This window comes from Indicator indicator, chromosome Z (genome assembly GCF_027791375.1).
Source record: "Indicator indicator isolate 239-I01 chromosome Z, UM_Iind_1.1, whole genome shotgun sequence".
Lineage (NCBI taxonomy): Eukaryota > Metazoa > Chordata > Aves > Piciformes > Indicatoridae > Indicator > Indicator indicator.
The window spans coordinates 63155179-63172165 of record NC_072053.1 but is presented as its reverse complement, the minus strand read 5'-3'; the positions used below and the strand labels follow the sequence as shown (position 1 = coordinate 63172165).

The following is a 16987-nucleotide window of genomic DNA, read 5'->3' as shown; positions in this document are numbered from 1 at the left end:
AACAATGACATCTCTTTATAGAAGGCAGTATTCTGCTCAAGAGCACTGGAAGCAAGACGGCTGCTCTAACAAAGCAGGCTGACAGTATTAGCAAGGTAATAGGGGTACAAGCTATCCACAGACTCATTGCTGGGGCACTGGCAACAGAGTCTGATCTACCAGGTGCACCCAGACCTCCTGAGAGTCTTGCCTGTCTCGGCCAGGTGTGGCACCTCTCCCCAGAGACAACTGTGGTAGGGCCCAGAACTACTGTGAGGCAGTAGTGTTCAGATCAAGCCCAAATCAGATCAGAAAGCAAGATTCATACACAGATCTTGGGGTAGAAGGAAGCTGGAACATGTAACAGTTATGCTCTTTACATTCTTTCAATCCATTTTCAGTATCAAATGCTGAACTTTAGTATTGGGTATGATCTGGCAGAGAACTGGTGGTCCAGTTATTTCAAAACGTCATGTCCAAATGTCAAATTAATTTCCAAAATAAAATGCTGCATATTTTTCATGAAAAAAATACCTGGTTTCTACCCTTTCCCTAAGTCATTTACGTGTCCAACTGACATGCTGGAATGAAGGCCTATGTACCTCAGTTTCACAGACTGGGTTTAAAACCTGAAGTTAGCAAATGCTGGAACATATCTGTGGTAACTGTCATCATTACTTTTAAACTCTGCCATCCTTCATTTCCTGAAGCTCTAAACAAGAGAGTGCATTCACCACACTTGGTGAAAGGCCAAGACAAAAGGTCCAAAACAACAAACACAAGGAGCCTGTCCTTTCTATAGGCCACACCTACACCCACATTAACTGATGAAGATTCCCTGCCTAGTGTCTCTGACATCTAGCAGCCACATTAAAGAAGTAACCAAAACCTCAACAACCCAAACAAAATAAAACAAAACAAGAAACAAAACTAACAGACAAACACCACAAAATCCACAAACAAACACCACAAAACAGTTCCTTTCTACAGCCTTATCTGGGTTTTCTGATTTTGTGTTACCTGGGATTATGCCCAGGAGAAAGAAAACCACCAGAAACTGAGCTCCTCTGTCTTCACAAACTGCCCAAAACAGGACTTCCTGTTGCTAATCTCAAAGATAACCTACTATACCACTAGAAAAGCTGCAATCCAGAGCTCTGACTGGAGTCCAAAAACATTGCTCCAACTACCCTTGTTCACTGTCTCTGCAGAGCCAACTCTTTGCGGTATCACCCAGGAAACAATGCATTTCCAAGAGACTTTGTCACCTAGTACTCTGCCCAGCAAAGTCTAGATAGCTGACCATCCCAGGGAAGTCCCCATTGGCTAGATGTTTCATTCAAGCTCAGGCTGTATGGATCCTACTTAAAAGTGTGTGAATTGTAGTCCTAGATCACCTTACATTTGTAACAGAGGGCATCTCAGATTTCTTAAATGCTTCTAAAGGAGTTTGTCCAACAGCAAGGGAAATGCAGCCCCCATCTACCTCTGGGAACATGTCAATGGTCTAGCAGAAGAGATCAGTGAAAACAGGGCATTAGCTCATCTATCTGCAACTCATTATTCTTCTTTTTCCCCTTATATCTAATGTAGGCCTATGTCATTTCTTAGAAGCAGTTCCACCTATAAACATACATTAAATATACACTGCATTCATTGACATGTTTATATTAATATATTACACTAGCATTCTCTCTATATAGTCATTAAATATGTTATAAAACCAACACATTTTGATTGGGTAGGAATCTGTCTGGCAACTAATACCCTCTTGTAAACGATCATGCGAATACCTGTCTTTGTCAGTGTCATGAGTAGACAATTCCCTGTAAGTTCTTCATTTTCTTAAAAGCATAATCCAAATTTCTTTATTTCAAGCATAGTTCTTACTACCTCTTTACAAGGTGCACTGTGCCATCAGAATAATTCATCCTTATCCATGTTTTCATCCTGGATCACAAGGATTGGGTCAAAAGTTTGGGTCATTGCAGACATAGTGCAGTTTACAGCCAGACACTCTCAGCTTTGTGATGAGACTTGGAAGCTTTCTCGAAGGCGTAGTATTAGGGCATGGTAACCTACTCATAGATAAGCACTGCACAGAGAACATCTAAGCAAGACTTCCTCATTCAGTCTACAGGTATTTTCTATGGTTCTTTGGAATGTGATGTAAGCCAATATAGAGGTGTTTTTCATCACCAGAAACCCCTCTTCCAACGATTACTCACATTTCTTGCCAAGTTATCTGAACTCCAGGACCTCTATTTGTAAATCTAAATTATTCAAAAGAGGCTATTTTGACCTGGTCTTGAGGGAGAGACAGAAAAACTGCCTTCTTACTCCACTCATCAATCAAAGCTAATGTATGATAATAATGGGTTCAGATAACTTAAAGTAAGCTCACTTCTGTGGTAAAGTTTTGTTTTCTACATTTCTTTTAAATCTAATTCTGAATTATCACAATTATTTATTCCTTGCATACCAAATTGTATCATTGTAAGAACCAGCTTAAGTAGAGGAGAGTGATTCCCAATGGTTAAACCCCTCAGATACATGAAATTATATTTTTTATGAATCCTCTGCAAGTATTGGAACTCTGAATGTGAAAAGTAGAGTGGATTTATCCCATCTCACCCATCAACACAAATAAAGCCTTGGAAGCTATGCAGAAGATACTTGGACTATGTCTCTCAGAAACACACCAAATTATGACACTTCACTAACTACAAACATAAACCTGGAAAGCACCCTCATTTAAACAATGTGAGTGTTTAATTGATGATGGGGAAAACAGAAGTTTTGCTCCCTCCTCTTTACTGTCTATTTCAAATTTGCAGGGCTTTTCTGTGTGGACAATGTGTTTAAACAGGGTCAGAGCTTGGGGGACAATGCACAAGATCTGAAAGTTCAGTGTGGGACAGCAATGACCTGGCTCTCTCCAGGTGCTCATGGAACTGGTCACAAATCATCTGAAAACAGTAGTTCTCAGCTGAGCATTATGAGTTGCCCACAGTGTGCTGAAAGCTGGATCCCTACCTTGTCTCGAATCCCTTGTCTCATAACTTCTCTCTCAGCCTCCATCTTGGCATATTTGGCTTTTCTCTCTTCCTCTGCTTGCCTGAGTGCTTCCTGTCGTTCCTCTTCCTTCTTGGCAGCATCTGGGTCTTTTTCCTCATCCCCACCGAGCATCTTCCCCATGTCTTTGGTAGCCCCTAGAGAAATCACAAGAGAAAGTCAGGCTTGTAAGAAAGTGGGAAACCCACCATGTCAGTTCTCTCTCTTCCCACACTCAGGACCTCCTTCACTCCCTCTGCATCTGGAAATGTTTCTCCTTCTATCAAGGAGGAAACTCACTCCCCACAGAGGCAGAAGGTAGGTAAAGCACACAGGTGGGTTACCTGGCACTGGTGGGAGAAGCACAGCAGCAAGAGGAAGAGACTACATCTGTGGTCTTGCATGATGGGAACATAAATCGGTTTTTAGTCCTGAAAGCTGCAAGCTACCACCCACAGAATATTTTCACTTCAACAGCTCAGTCAAGTGACTGAAGATTGATTTTAGAGGCTTTTTAATGTTACAAGCAGGTGATACATAAAAGCAAGGAAAGGAATTTGAAATCTTGGTTGCAGGGATGAGTAATCACAGTCTGAACTTTTGCCAGAAATTGCACATCCTGTGCAGCGTAGGAGTACACAGCATCAGCAAACATTTGGAGTTGTTGATGGGCCAACAGAAAGCTGGAGAGGGACTTTTTTTAAGTGCATGTGGTGATAGGACAAGGGGCAATGGTTTTAAACTAGAGCAGGATAGATTTAGATTAGACATTAGGAAGAAGTTCCATACTACAAGGGTGGTGAGACACTGGACCAGGTTGCCACGAAAAGTTGTGCATGTTTCATCCCTGGACATGTTTAAGACCAGGCTGGATGAGGCTTTGGGCAACCAGGTCTAGTGGGAGGTGTCTCTGCCCATTGCAATGGGTTTGGAAGTAGATGGTCTTTCAGGTCCCTTGCAACTCGAGTCATTCTATGATTTCTAGGCTCCTGCCATGGATCAGAAAGAAGCAGCATCTCTGCATGTCTCAGATTTGCCCTTGGACACCACCATCTGTAACACTGAATATGTAAGCAGGATCCTGGCTTGACCTGGCCCTCTTTCTACCCTGCATGAGGCCTGGTCCCTAATTTTCAGCCCCTATGTGGTTCTAAGCCATCTCTTTGCTATTGTGCAAAGCCCCTGCACAACCATGCCACCTTATATGTCAGAGGCATTTCATTGGCAAGTGACTGGCAATCATTCAGATATGAAGAAAAGCAGGTGCTGAGGAAATGGAGAGGGTATTTACTCTGATACACCAGCACACTTGAGGGCTGCAGCCTTGAGTTGTGTTGGACTTTTCCTGGAGCAGGAGAACATCCTACATAATTTACCAAAAAAAGTACTATTACTCTAGAAGAATACTGTAGGTGGCTGGTTTCTGTCCTTAGTTCCTGGGTAAAGACAGCTCCACATTGGTTCCTTGCTGTCTGAGACTTAAGTGAGTTAATTTGAGGCAGCCCTGTTGTGATGCACACTCACATGTATATGCATGTGCACATATTTAACATCTTGTCTTGCATAAGGTAAAGTTATCTGGCCTCTTCAAAGGCTTAGGCTGCAAGGAAACACTATCAAGGTCCTTCCAAATCATTATTTGTTGGCATTATTAGAGGTTAAGTGAAGGGAAGAACTTTTCACAATCATTTACCCCTCCCTTATAAATTACCTCTTCAACAGCACTAGAGGGACTGTGTTTGTTCTTGCTTTCCATGTCAGTTCTTAGCTGATGTGATAAGAATCATGATTCCATCATGGTGATGGTGGAATCATGATTCTTACAGAGAGAAATATCTGCAACCTGTTAGGATGATTCATCCTGCATTGTCCCAGAGATGACAGCTGCCAGATGAACCACTGCATCTAACAACCACCAAGGAGTTTCTTGAGAGGTGAGTAGATCCCATGGATTTTCCCCTCTTCATTTCTTTTCCAGGTCACACATTTTGGCAGAGCCCTAAGTTGAAAGCAGCCCTTAATAAAAAGCAATCCTCCAATCCCCCAAAATGTGACAGAGAAAAGGATCATTTTAAGCCTTAAAAGATATGTTTGTTATAGGCCTGGTTTTGTCAGGTGGAAAATAGTAACTGTAAGCATGACTGCCTCCATTCAGCTAGCCTCTGGGTAATTCCATCCTGTAGGGAAACGTGGACAAAATGAGGAAGACACCCAGGTACCCCTAACAAATGCAAGTGGAATATTCATGGTCCCAAACTGATGAGAGCCTTGTTCTGTGCAAAAAGGTTCCTCAGTTGAAGTGTATCTACGCCAATGCAGGGTAATAAGCAAGAAGAGTTTGACTCTCTCATGCAGCAGGAAAACTATGATATTATTGCCCTGATGGAAACATGATGGGATGAATGCCACACCTGGAGTGCTGTGTTGAATGGCTATAGGCTCTTCAGAAGGGATAGGCCCAGAAGGAGAAGCAGTGGAGTGACCCTGTATTTTAGGGAAGTTCTCAACTGTCTTGAGCAGGATGATGACAGTGATGATAGGGTTGAATGCTTGCAGGTAAGAATCAAGGGAAAGGCCAACAAGGCAAATGTCATGATGGGGCTCTGCTATAGATTACCCAACCAGGATGAGGAGGTTGATGATGTGTTTTATTGGTGCCTGGGGAAGGTCTCAGAATCACTAGCCCTTGCTCTTCTGGGGGAACTTCAACTTACCAGATATCTGCTGGAAATACAACATAGCAGACAGGAAGCAGTCCTAGAGGTTCTTGGAGTGTGTGGACAATAACTTCCTAACACAAGGGATGGCTCTTTACTAGACCTGCTACTTGTAAACAGAGAAGGACAAGGAAGAGATGTAAAAGTTGTTGACCATCTCGGACAAAGTGACCATGAGATGGTGGAGTTTTCAATATTAGGTGACATTAAGACGAGAGTCAATAGAAGTACATTCTTGGACTTCCAGAGGGCAGACTGACTTGTTTAGGAGACTGCTTGATGGCATCCCCTGGGAACTAGTCCTGAAGGACAAGTGAGTCCAGGAAGGCTGGACGTTCCTCAAGAGGGAAATCTTCAAGGCACAGGAACAAGCTATCTCTGTGCATCAATACACAAGCCAGTGGGGCAAAAGGCCTGCCTTGCTACATAGAGAACTTGGGGTAAAACTCAGGAAGAAAAGGAAAGTCCACTGGCTATGGAAGAAGGGGCAGGTAACTCAGGAAGAGGACAAAGGTCTTTCAAGGGTATGTGGAGAGAAAATTAGAAAGGCCAAAGTTCAAGTAGAATTCAATCTGACCAGTGTCATTAAAGATAATAAAAAGAGTTTTTATAACTATGTTAACAGTAAAAGAAGATCTAGGGATCTTCATCCACTACTGGATGAAGAAGGGAACCTGATGACCAAAGACAAGGAAAAGGCTGAGCTGCTGAGTGGCTACTTTGCTTCAGTATTTGTCAGTGACACCAGTTGCTCCATGATTTTTCAGCCCCTGGAACCAGAAGACAGGGATGGAGAGCAGAAAGCAGCCCCCACAATCCATGAAGAAATGATCAATGACCTATTGTGCCACTTAGATGTGCACAAGTCTATGGGACCAGATGGGATCCACCCAAGGGTACTTCAGGAGCTGGCAGACGTGCTCATCAAGCAACTCACCATTATCTATTAACAGTCCTAACTGGAAAGGCTACCTAAAGTGACTTCCATATACAAGAAGGGCCAGAAGGATGATCCAGGGAACTACAGGCCTGTCAGTCTGACCTCCATGCCAGGGAATGTTACGGAGCAGGTCATTATGAATGCCATCATGCCACACATACAAGACAACCAGGCAGTCAGGCCCAGTCAGTGGGTATATGAAAGGCAGGTTCTGCATGACTAACCTGATCTCCTCCTACAATAAGGTGAGCTGCCCAGTGGATGAGGGAAGTGTTGTGGACAGTGTCTCCCTGGGCTTTAGTAAAGCCTTTGACACTGTCTCCCACAGCATTCTCCTTCAGAAACTCATAGCACAAGGCTTGGAGAAGTGCCCTCTGCACTGAACAAAAGACTGTCTGGATGGCCAGGCCCGAAGAGTGCTGGTGAATGGAGTTCAGTCTGACTGGCACCCGGTCACAAGCAGGGTTCCCCAGGGTTCCGTACTGGGGCCTGTCCTCTTTAATATCTTTGTTAATGATTTGAAGGAGGGGATTGAGTGCACCCTCAGTAAACTTGGAGATGACACCAAGCTGGGTGGCTAGAGTGTAGGGAAGATTACCTGGACAGGTAAAACCAATAGGCCAAGGCTAATTATATGATGTTTAATGATGCCAAGTGCGAGGTCCTCCACCTGGGTCACAATAACTCCATGGTGAGATACAGACTTGGGGATGTGTGGTTGGAAAGCTGCAACTTTCAGTGGGACCCCTGTACTCAGCATTGGTGAGCCCATACCTCAACTATTGTGGTCAGTTCTGGACCCCTTGCTGTAAGAAAGACATTGAGGTGCTGGAGCGTGTCCAGAGAAAGGCGTTGAGGCTTGTGAAGGGCCCGGAGCACATGACCAACAAGGAACTCCTGAGGGAGCTGGGATTGTTCAGTCTGAGAAGAGGAGGCTAAGGGGAGACGTCATTGTTCTCTTCAACTACCTGTAGTCAGCTATGGTTAGGCCACACCTTGAGTACTGTGTCCAGTTCTGGGCTCCTCAGTTTAAGAAGGACATTGAGACACTTGAACGTGTCCAGAGAAGGGCAACGAGGGTGGTGAGAGGTCTCAAGCACAAGCCCTGTGAGGAGAGGTTGAGGGAGCTGGGGTTGTTTAGCCTGGAGAAGAGGAGGCTCAGGGGTGACCTCATTGCTGTCTACAACTACCTGAAAGGAGGTTGTAGGCAGGTGGGGGTTGGTCTCTTTTTCCAGGCAACCAGCACCAGAACAAGAGGACACAGTCTCAAGCTGCAGCAGGAGAAGTTTAGGCTGGAGGTGAGGAGAAAGTTCTTCACAGAGAGAGTGGTTGGCCATTGGAATGTGCTGCCCAAGGAGGTGGTGGAGTCACCATCCCTGGAGGTGTTCAAAAGGGGATTGGACGCGGCACTTGAAGCCATGGTTTAGTTAGTCATGAGGTGCAGGGTGATAGTTTGGACTTGATAATCTCTGAGGTCTTTTCCAACCATACTGATTCTATGATTCTATGATTATTAAACATTGGAATGGTCTGCCCAGGGCAGTGGTAGAGTCACCATCCCTGGGGTCTTCAAGAGGCATGTAGACCTGGCACTCAAGAACATGTTTTAGTGTTGACTCTTCAGTGCAGGGTTGAGGGCTGGCCTGGATGATCTATAAAGTCTGTTCCAATGTATTTTGATTCTGTGATTCTCTTCTGTGATTTTACTGTCATTTTGAATTCTCCTTTGCAGGGTCAGAGTAATAAAGCAACATTTTGAAGGCACATTTATTCAGACCATCTGGTGATTTCTTCCCTGGGATGCAAGACGGACTAACTGAAATTGCAAGCAAGCAGAAGGGAAATATAGAATAGTTTGGGTTCCTTATCGCAGGAACCTCCCTAAGCATCCTTGCTCTGCATATATCATTGATGACCAGTGACAGTAACACCTTTAATTTCTGATTTACTCTCAACAAATATTTCCACTGATGATTGAACTGATTTGGATTCAATAATTTATCATCAAGACTATCTCTCTTTTTGCTTCTCTCCACTTAAGAGTTACCCAGAGATGTCACTTATGAAACAGAATTCAGCAGCAGAAAGGCATTTTTTCCCCTCTAAGCACTGATTCTGGGCTGTCATTAAATTGTAATGCAGCTTAGTTCATTATGTGAGGAATTAAATTGCATAGGATTGCTTTAATCTCTTTGACAAGGCCAAGATTTTTGATAGTTTAGTACTTTGATCTTGCATGTCTTCATCTCACAGGGCACCTACGAAACCAAGAATGTAGTTTCAAGATCCTTAGAGATTTTCTTAATTCACCTTTAATTTCAAAGTCACCTTCTAAATGTATGGAATGGGGCACTGTGGTATCACGAACTAGATGGAAATGTATTACGAGAAGCAAAATTTACACTGTATTTAAAGTCTGATGTTTTGTGTTACTTTTGGTGTCTAAAAACTTTTTTTTCCCTGTCTCATTTATTCTCCATCCTAAACTTTAGGCTTTGTCATTAATATTCCTAACATACTATCTTCTAGTTTTAGCAGTTCAGCAATGGGTCTCCAGGGAATTCATCTGCATAAGATGCTGCAGCTGCAGGCACAAGCTGAAGGAAAGAGCACAACTTCTGTCCTCAAGCCTACTTTTCAAGCTTCCAGGGAAACAGAGGGGAAGAATACACTTGCTGAACCTCTTGATAGAAGCTTAGGTCTTCTAGTCTTCTTTCACATGCCAGCTATTATGTCTACCTTGACATCACAGATTTTTTGATCACAGGTCAGACTACATGGCTCCCGGCCTGCTGGTGACAGACGGGCTACACCCATCTCAAAGTGGGAAGAGGACTTTTGCACAGGATGTGGCAGGGCTCATCAAAAGACTTTTAAAGTAGATTTTAAGGCATAAAGGCATAAAATCAGACTCACTAGAGATAACCCTGGGTGTGGTACATTAATATTTGTGGAGCAGCACGCTAGTGAGTTTCTTCAGACTGCTATCTCAGTGGAGGTAGGTGATAGAGTGCTGTATGATAGCAAAGAAACAAGGGTTATTGATTGGCTAGAAATTATGGTTGTGCCTGGGAAACAGCTGGGTAGGAATTAGGCATCTTTTCCCAAAAATGTGACAGGGATCAATAGCCCAGGTGAAGTGCATCCACACCAATACACACAGCACGGTCAATGACAGCAGGAGCTGGAAGTCATAGTGCATGCTATGTCATTCAAGCATTTGACACTGTTTCTCACAGCACTCTTCTGGATAAACTGTTTGCTGATGGCTTGGATTATCATGTGCTTCACTGGGTAAAAAACTGTCTGGATCGCCAGGTCCAGAGTCGTGGTGGTCACAAGTGGTGTTCCCCTGGGCTCAGTAGTGGGGCCAGTTCTGTTTAATATCTTTATCAGTGATCTGGAAGAAGGATTCAAGTGCATCTTCAGTAAGTTTGCAGACAACATGGTTAAGCGCAGAAATGTCTTACAGAGGAATATGGGCAGGCTGGGTAGTTGTGCCTAAGCCAATGCCACAAGGTTCAAGAAGGCCATACATGGAGTTCTGCATTTTGATCGCAACAACCCCATGTGACACTCCAGAGTAGCTGGAAAGATGCCTAGTGGAGAAGGACCTCAGTTTGTTGTTCAGCAGATGGCTGAACAGGAGCCAGCAGTGTGCTTAGGTGGCCAAAGAGGCAAACAGCATCCTGGCTTCCACTAGAAATCGCATTGGCAGCAGGACTAGGACCGTGATTGTCCCCTGTACTCAATGCTCATGAGGTCACACCTGGAATACTGCAGTCAGTTTTGGGCCCTTCACTACAAGAAGGATATTGAGGTGTTGGAGCATGTCCAGAGAAGGGCAACAAAGCTGGTGAGGAGCCTAGAGAACAAGTTTTATAAGGAGTTGCTGAGGGAAATGAGGTCACTTTGTCTGGAGAAGAGGCTGAGCAGAGAACTTACCACTCTCTACAACTAACTGAAATGAGGTTGTATTGAAGTGAGAGTCAGTTTCTTCTCTCGAGTGTTAAGTGATAGGATAAGAAATGGTCTCAAGTTGTACTAGGCGAGTTTTTGATTAGATATTAGGAAAAGGGATTGTGAGACACTGAAACAGGCTACCAATGGAAGTAGTGGAGACACCACCCCTGGAGGTAACGAACATACAGTTTTAGTGCTGAGGGACATAGTTTAGTGATGCTTTTGCTATTTGAGGTTGAGAAGTATTTAAATCAAACAAGAGAGAAGAATTGATGTCTCAACATTCCTAAATCACACCATGATTTTTATCACATCATCCAAGCACCTGGAGCTAATCACAGAATACTGTCCTGAAGCAGGAATAAGTCACTCATTTTTGCAGCATCACTTAAGAAGCAGAACTAAGAATGTTTTATTGTTATCACTGGAGAGAGACCTTTATCATCAAGGCCATAATGCAAACCTTATGTCTGATAAACAAGTCCTTTTACCATTTTAAGGCTTGTGGAAAAGATAAGCTTGCCATTAATAAAAAAGTCTAATAGCAATTATTATGGGACTCCTTACTCTGTCCAGAAGTCAGAATACTTAATGACTAATTTGTCAAGAAAGGCTAGGTGAGCATTTATATAAACATTTCACTACAGAAAGGAATTTCAGTAACGGAAGCCCACTATGACCTTGCCTCTGTTTACCAGTTAAGAGTGAGATTTCCTGCAGAGCCTGAATCAAAGCCTAGGAAACAGAGTAGTTCACTCTCTCAGCCTCTCTCAGGCTGTGCCTGCTTTTGATCCAGCCCTTTTTCAGTATGGTATGGCGTTTACTCAGAATAACTCAAGAGATCTGAAGATAACTGAGCAAGAAAAATATTGATGTCATTTCCATACTTTCTTTTTACTGCAGAAGTGTCAAAAGTAAAGTGAAGCAAGTGGAACACATTTGAACCTGAAGAAAATTATTTGGGGGAATTTTTTCTACAGAGAATTTTTAAATGCCCAATTTGAGATTTCACATCCTTGTTTAGGGACAAAAGATGAAGAATACAAGATTTTAATGGCTCACAGCTCTAGATAAACCTCAGCTCACAGAAATATTACAATAACTGAAAGTACCAATAATGTAGTCCTAAAAAGCCCATATATTTTTATAAATGACTGTCATGCGAAAAAGACAGGGAACAGTTACTCTGACTCCCTGAATTCATATGGATTTACTTGCAATCAGCTTATGTTACCCTCTCGTGTGCTCTAAAGCAAGTATTGCAAATGGTGGTCTGGATTGCTCAGACATCAGCTATACCTTATGCAAATGTCTTTTTTTTCCTTTGGATTCTAGTGTCTGTCCTACTATACCTGTTCTCCAGAGACACTCTGGCCCTCTTGCTGTCCTTTAAAATAGAGGGCAGATCAGGAGAATATAGAACAGCCCTCCATAGGTCTGTCTTTAAAAGCCACATCTGTTGCTTTATCTAAGCAACAGAAAAGTCAAGGTTTGAAAAATACCCCGAGGGGGCAGCTATATCCAAATCCTGTTGGATGTACTATGGTACAGGTTCACCCTGAACAATGAATGTATTGCACGTGCTTTTAAATACCTTAGCAGAAAATCCAGCACAATTAATTGGGATGGTATCCCACTCTGCCTTAAGCCTTTTAAGGGACCATATCCCTCACAGATGTGAAGGACCTCCATATTCACTTGGTGTAAAAATGACTACTTTGTAATATGAGATTCTAATATCATGCTTTAAATCTGCTTTTTTTTTTTTCTTGTGGTAAATAGGTATTCTATGCAGGTACAGTATTTTCACTGGACTCTTGTATTCACAGATCTATAGCAGAATTATTACCAAGGATGAGTGCTTCTGCTCTTGCCCTTGCTCACACTCATGTCAACTGTTTTCCTGGACTAGAGGGGTGATTGTCCCCCTGTACTCAGCATTGGCATGACTGCACCTTTAATAACGTGGTCAATTTTGGCCTCCTTACTACAAGAGACTACAAGGTGCTGCTGCAGGTCCAGAGAAGGGCAACAATGCTGGTAAAGGAAAGAAAGTAAGTCATATATGGAATGGTTGAGGGAACTGGGGGTTAGACAGTTGGACCATGAGGTGCATTGGTAACTGGCTCAACATCAGAGTTCAGAGAGTTGTGATCAGCAGAGCAGAGTCCAGTTGGAAGTCAGTGGCCAGTAATGTTCCCCACAGATCAGTACTGGGTCCAGTTTTGTTCAATATCTTTATTAATGACCTGAATGAGGGAACTGAGTATACTCTCAGCAAGCTCACTGATGGTATGAAACTGGGAGGGTGGCTGACACACTGGAAGGCTGTGCTGCCATCCAATTTGATCTGGACAGGATGGAGAGCTGGGTGAAGGTGAACCTTATGAAATTTAATAAGGACAAGTACAGAGTTCTGCATCTGGGGGGGAATAATAACAGGCACCAGTGCAGACTAGGGGTCATCCTGCTGGAAAGCAGCTCCATGGAGAAAGACCTCGGAGTTCTAGTGGACAGCAAGTTCTCCACGGGACAGTAATGTGCCATTGTGGCCAAGAGGGCCAACAACATCCTGGGGTGCCTTAAGAAAAGCATGTCCAGGACCTGCTAGGGAGGTTCTACTCCCCCTCTACTCTACCCTGGCCAGACCACACCTAGAATACTGTGTCTAGTTTTGGACTCCCCAGTTCAAGAGAGATAGGGACCTGCTGGAGAGAATCCAATGGTGAGCTGCAAGGATGACTGTGGGACTTGAACATCTCTCCTATAAAGAAAGACTGAGAGAACTGGGGCTGTTTAGTCTTGAGAAGGTTGAGAAGGGATCTTATCAACATCTAGAAATACCTGAGTGTTGGGTGTCAAAACAAAGGTGATGGTCTATTTTTGGTGGTGCCCAGTGATAGGACAGGGAACAATGGGTAGAAGTTAGAACACAGGAGGTTCCACTTCAACACCGGGAGACACTTCCTTACTGTGAGTGTGACAGAGTACTGGAACAGACTGCCCAGAGACATTGTGGAGTCTCCTTCTCTGTAGGCTTTCATATCCCACCTGATGACAATCCTGTGTGGCCTACCCTAGGGGATCCTGCTTTGGCAGGAACATTGCACTCAATGATCTCTGGAGGTCCCTTCCAACAGCTAACATTCTGTTATTCTGTGATTCTGCAATCTCCAGAGGTCCTTTCCAACCCCTACCATTCTGTGATGCTGTCTAATGATATAGGCAAAAGTGGATGCTGTCTTCACGGAATATCCATGAGTGAGGCAGAAGTCAACAAATGGTGATGCCAGGACTGGTAAATAAATCCATGGCTCATGCAGAGTGGGAGCATATTTATGAAAGTAGTGTTTTCACAATGTCACTTGTCAGAAAATATGTGCACTAGAAAAGAGACCTTCTAGTAAGACATTCATACTAATAAGTACAGTTTTCCGTGCCACCTACTGAATTGCCTGCTCCTGGCATGCAGCTCATAAAGAATTCACTTAAGAAACTCATAATATTCAAGAGTGAGTTTTCAACAACTTCAGACACTATCAGTTACAACAGAAGTCTGAACATGCTATTAGACCTATAAAAATATATTCACAGGCTCCAGAACTACTGATGTTTTCTATTTATCATAGAATCATCATAGAATCATAGAATGGTTTGGGTTGGAAGGGACCTTAAAGATTGTCTAGCTCCAACTCCCCTGGCATCAGCAGGGACACTTTCCACTAGAGCAGGTTGCTCAAGGCCTCATCCAACTGGGCACTGAACACCTCCAGGGAGGGGGCATCCACAACTGCCCTGAGTAACCTGTTCCAGAGTCTCACCACCCTTATTGTAAAGAATTTCATTCTAATATCTAGTCTAAATCTACCCTCCTTATGCTTCAATCCATTCTGTCTCATTCTATCACTACAAGCCCTTGTAAAAAAGTCCCTTCCTGGCTTTCTTGTTAGGCCCCTTTCAGGTACTGAAAGGCTAGGAGCCTCCTTTTCTTCAGGATGAACAGCCCCAGCTCTTGCAGCCTGTCTCCATAGGGGAAGTGCTCCAGCCCTCTGATCATCTTTGCAGCCCTCCTCTGGACCAGCTCCAGCAGTTTGATGCCCTTTCTATGCTGGAGGCACCAGAACTGGACACAGTACTCCGATGGTCTCACGAGAGCAGAGTAGAGGGGGAGAATCACCTCCCTTGTCCTGCTGGTCACACTTCTTTTGATACAGCCCAGGATACAGCTGGCCTTCTGGGCTGCAAGTGCACATTGCCAGCTCATGTTGAGTTTTTCATCAACTGACACCCCCAAGACCTTCTCCTGAAGACCACTCTCAAGCCATTCCTCGCCCAGCTTATATTCGTGTTTGGGATTGCCCTGACCCAGGTATAGGACTTTGCACTTGGCCTTGTTGAACTTCATGAGGTTGGATTGGCTCTACCTCTCAAACCTATCTAAATATATCTGGACAGCATCCTTCCCCTCAAGCATGTCAACTGGACACAGCTTGGTGTCACCTGCAGACTTTCTAAGGGTGCACTCAATGCCACTGTCCATATTGCTAACAAAGATTAGCAATATTAAGATTAAACAACACTGGTCCCAGTATTGACCTGTGAGGCATGCCACTCACTGCTGATCTCCATTTGGACATTGAGCCATTAACCACAACTCTCTGAGTGTGGCCATCCAGCCAATTCTCTGTACTGGAACGTGTCCAGAGAAGGGCAACGAAGCTGGTAAGGGGCCTGGAACACAAGCCCTATGAGGAGAGGCTAAGGGAGCTGGGGTTGTTTAGCCTGGAGAAGAGGAGGCTCAGGAGTGACCTCATTGCTGTCTACAACTGCCTGAGGGGAGGTTGTAGGCAGGTGGGGGTTGGTCTCTTCTCCCAGGCAACCAGCAGCAGAACAAGAGGACACAGTCTCAAGCTGTGCCAGGGGAGGTATAGGCTGGATATTAGGAGGAAGTTCTTCACAGAGAGGGTGATTGCCCATTGGAATGGGCTACCCAGGGAGGTGGTGGAGTCGCCATCTCTGGAGACGTTCAAGAGGAGACTGGATGAGGCACTTAGTGCCATGGTCTAGTTGATTGCTTAGGGCTGGGTGATAGGTTGGACTGGATGATCTTGGAGGTCTCTTCCAACCTGGTTGATTCTATAATTCTATGAATTCCTTATCCAGGAAGTCATCCACCCCTCAAGTCCATGTTTTTCCATCTTAGTGACCAGAATGTCATGCAGGACTGTGTCAAACACTTTACACAAGTCTAGGTAGATGACATCAGTTGCTCTTCCTTTATCTACTGACGCTGTAACTACATGTGCAAAGTACATAAAATACAGAAAGCAATAATCCTTCATCTCCCCATCTGCTCAGCCACAGAATTACAGGACATCCCACTGGTCATGCTTTGTCAAACACTGACACAAATAGTTTCCATTTGAGTTATAAATTTTGTGGATTATCTAATACAAATTCTTCTTGATAAGGCAAATTGTGGACTCTTTCTTGGACAAGGAAGAAGGGAAATGAAGGGAACTACGTGTATTTTATATTTTATTTAGGCATTTGCTTAAGTCCCAGGTTCTCTCCATGTGAATGTGTGTGATAATCAACTGCAGACCACACTGTTCTACTGCATGCTGCTTTGCACTCTGCTTTGACATAATACAGATGCAAAACATGACAGAGACAGATGCCTGGAAACTACCTTCTCTTGTTGCCATGATGACACTAACTCATCCTCATCCTTTGAAGACACACTGCTTTCTTTGCATGACTGTTTTTCTGCACAGGGGTGATCCATACTGGCACAGGTTGGTCTTCTGGTGCAGCTCCCATACCTGCTGTTGGGGTATGAGTAGACACAGTGCCTGTCAGTCTTGTAGGTCCAGATACTTTCGTTTGCTCCTGAGCACTCTGAACAGTGATGAGAAAGGCTCAATAAACATGGGCTCAATAGACAAGGTCCCAAGACACCAGAGTGATTTCTGTCTCTCAGAAACTTCCAGGCTGACAACAGACTTTTTCCAAATATTTTACCAGTTTCTCAGGATTTTGCATTTGTTCAGGGGTGAAATTTCAAGAAATCGGAGGTGAGCCCCATTCTAGGCACTTGATCATATTCTCACACACACTCTGCCACTCATAGCTGTTCAGCCTTGGGGCAGATGTCCTAGGTGGTATTCTTAGGAAAGACCTACATCACTCTGGGCAAGACCCAGCCGATAAACCGAGTGAGATTACATCTAAACTGAATAGAATCATCACATCGTAACATGCCAGTAACCAGCACAGAAACAGCATCGCTTTAAGGCATTTCCCTGAGGTGGCACACTGCACCACAGAGCAG

The 16987-nt window shown here is 44.0% G+C and overlaps 1 protein-coding gene across 1 annotated transcript in view; it reads right to left on the bottom strand.

Moving 5' to 3' along the window:
• The window catches only part of CPLX1 (complexin 1), a 99887-nt gene that overhangs the window by 37865 nt on the left and 45035 nt on the right, over positions 1-16987 (bottom strand). Inside the window, exon 2 of the mRNA XM_054397605.1 lies at positions 3016-3191. Within this exon, the coding sequence (XP_054253580.1) occupies positions 3016-3191 (176 nt within the window). The remainder of the gene's footprint in view (positions 1-3015; positions 3192-16987) is intronic.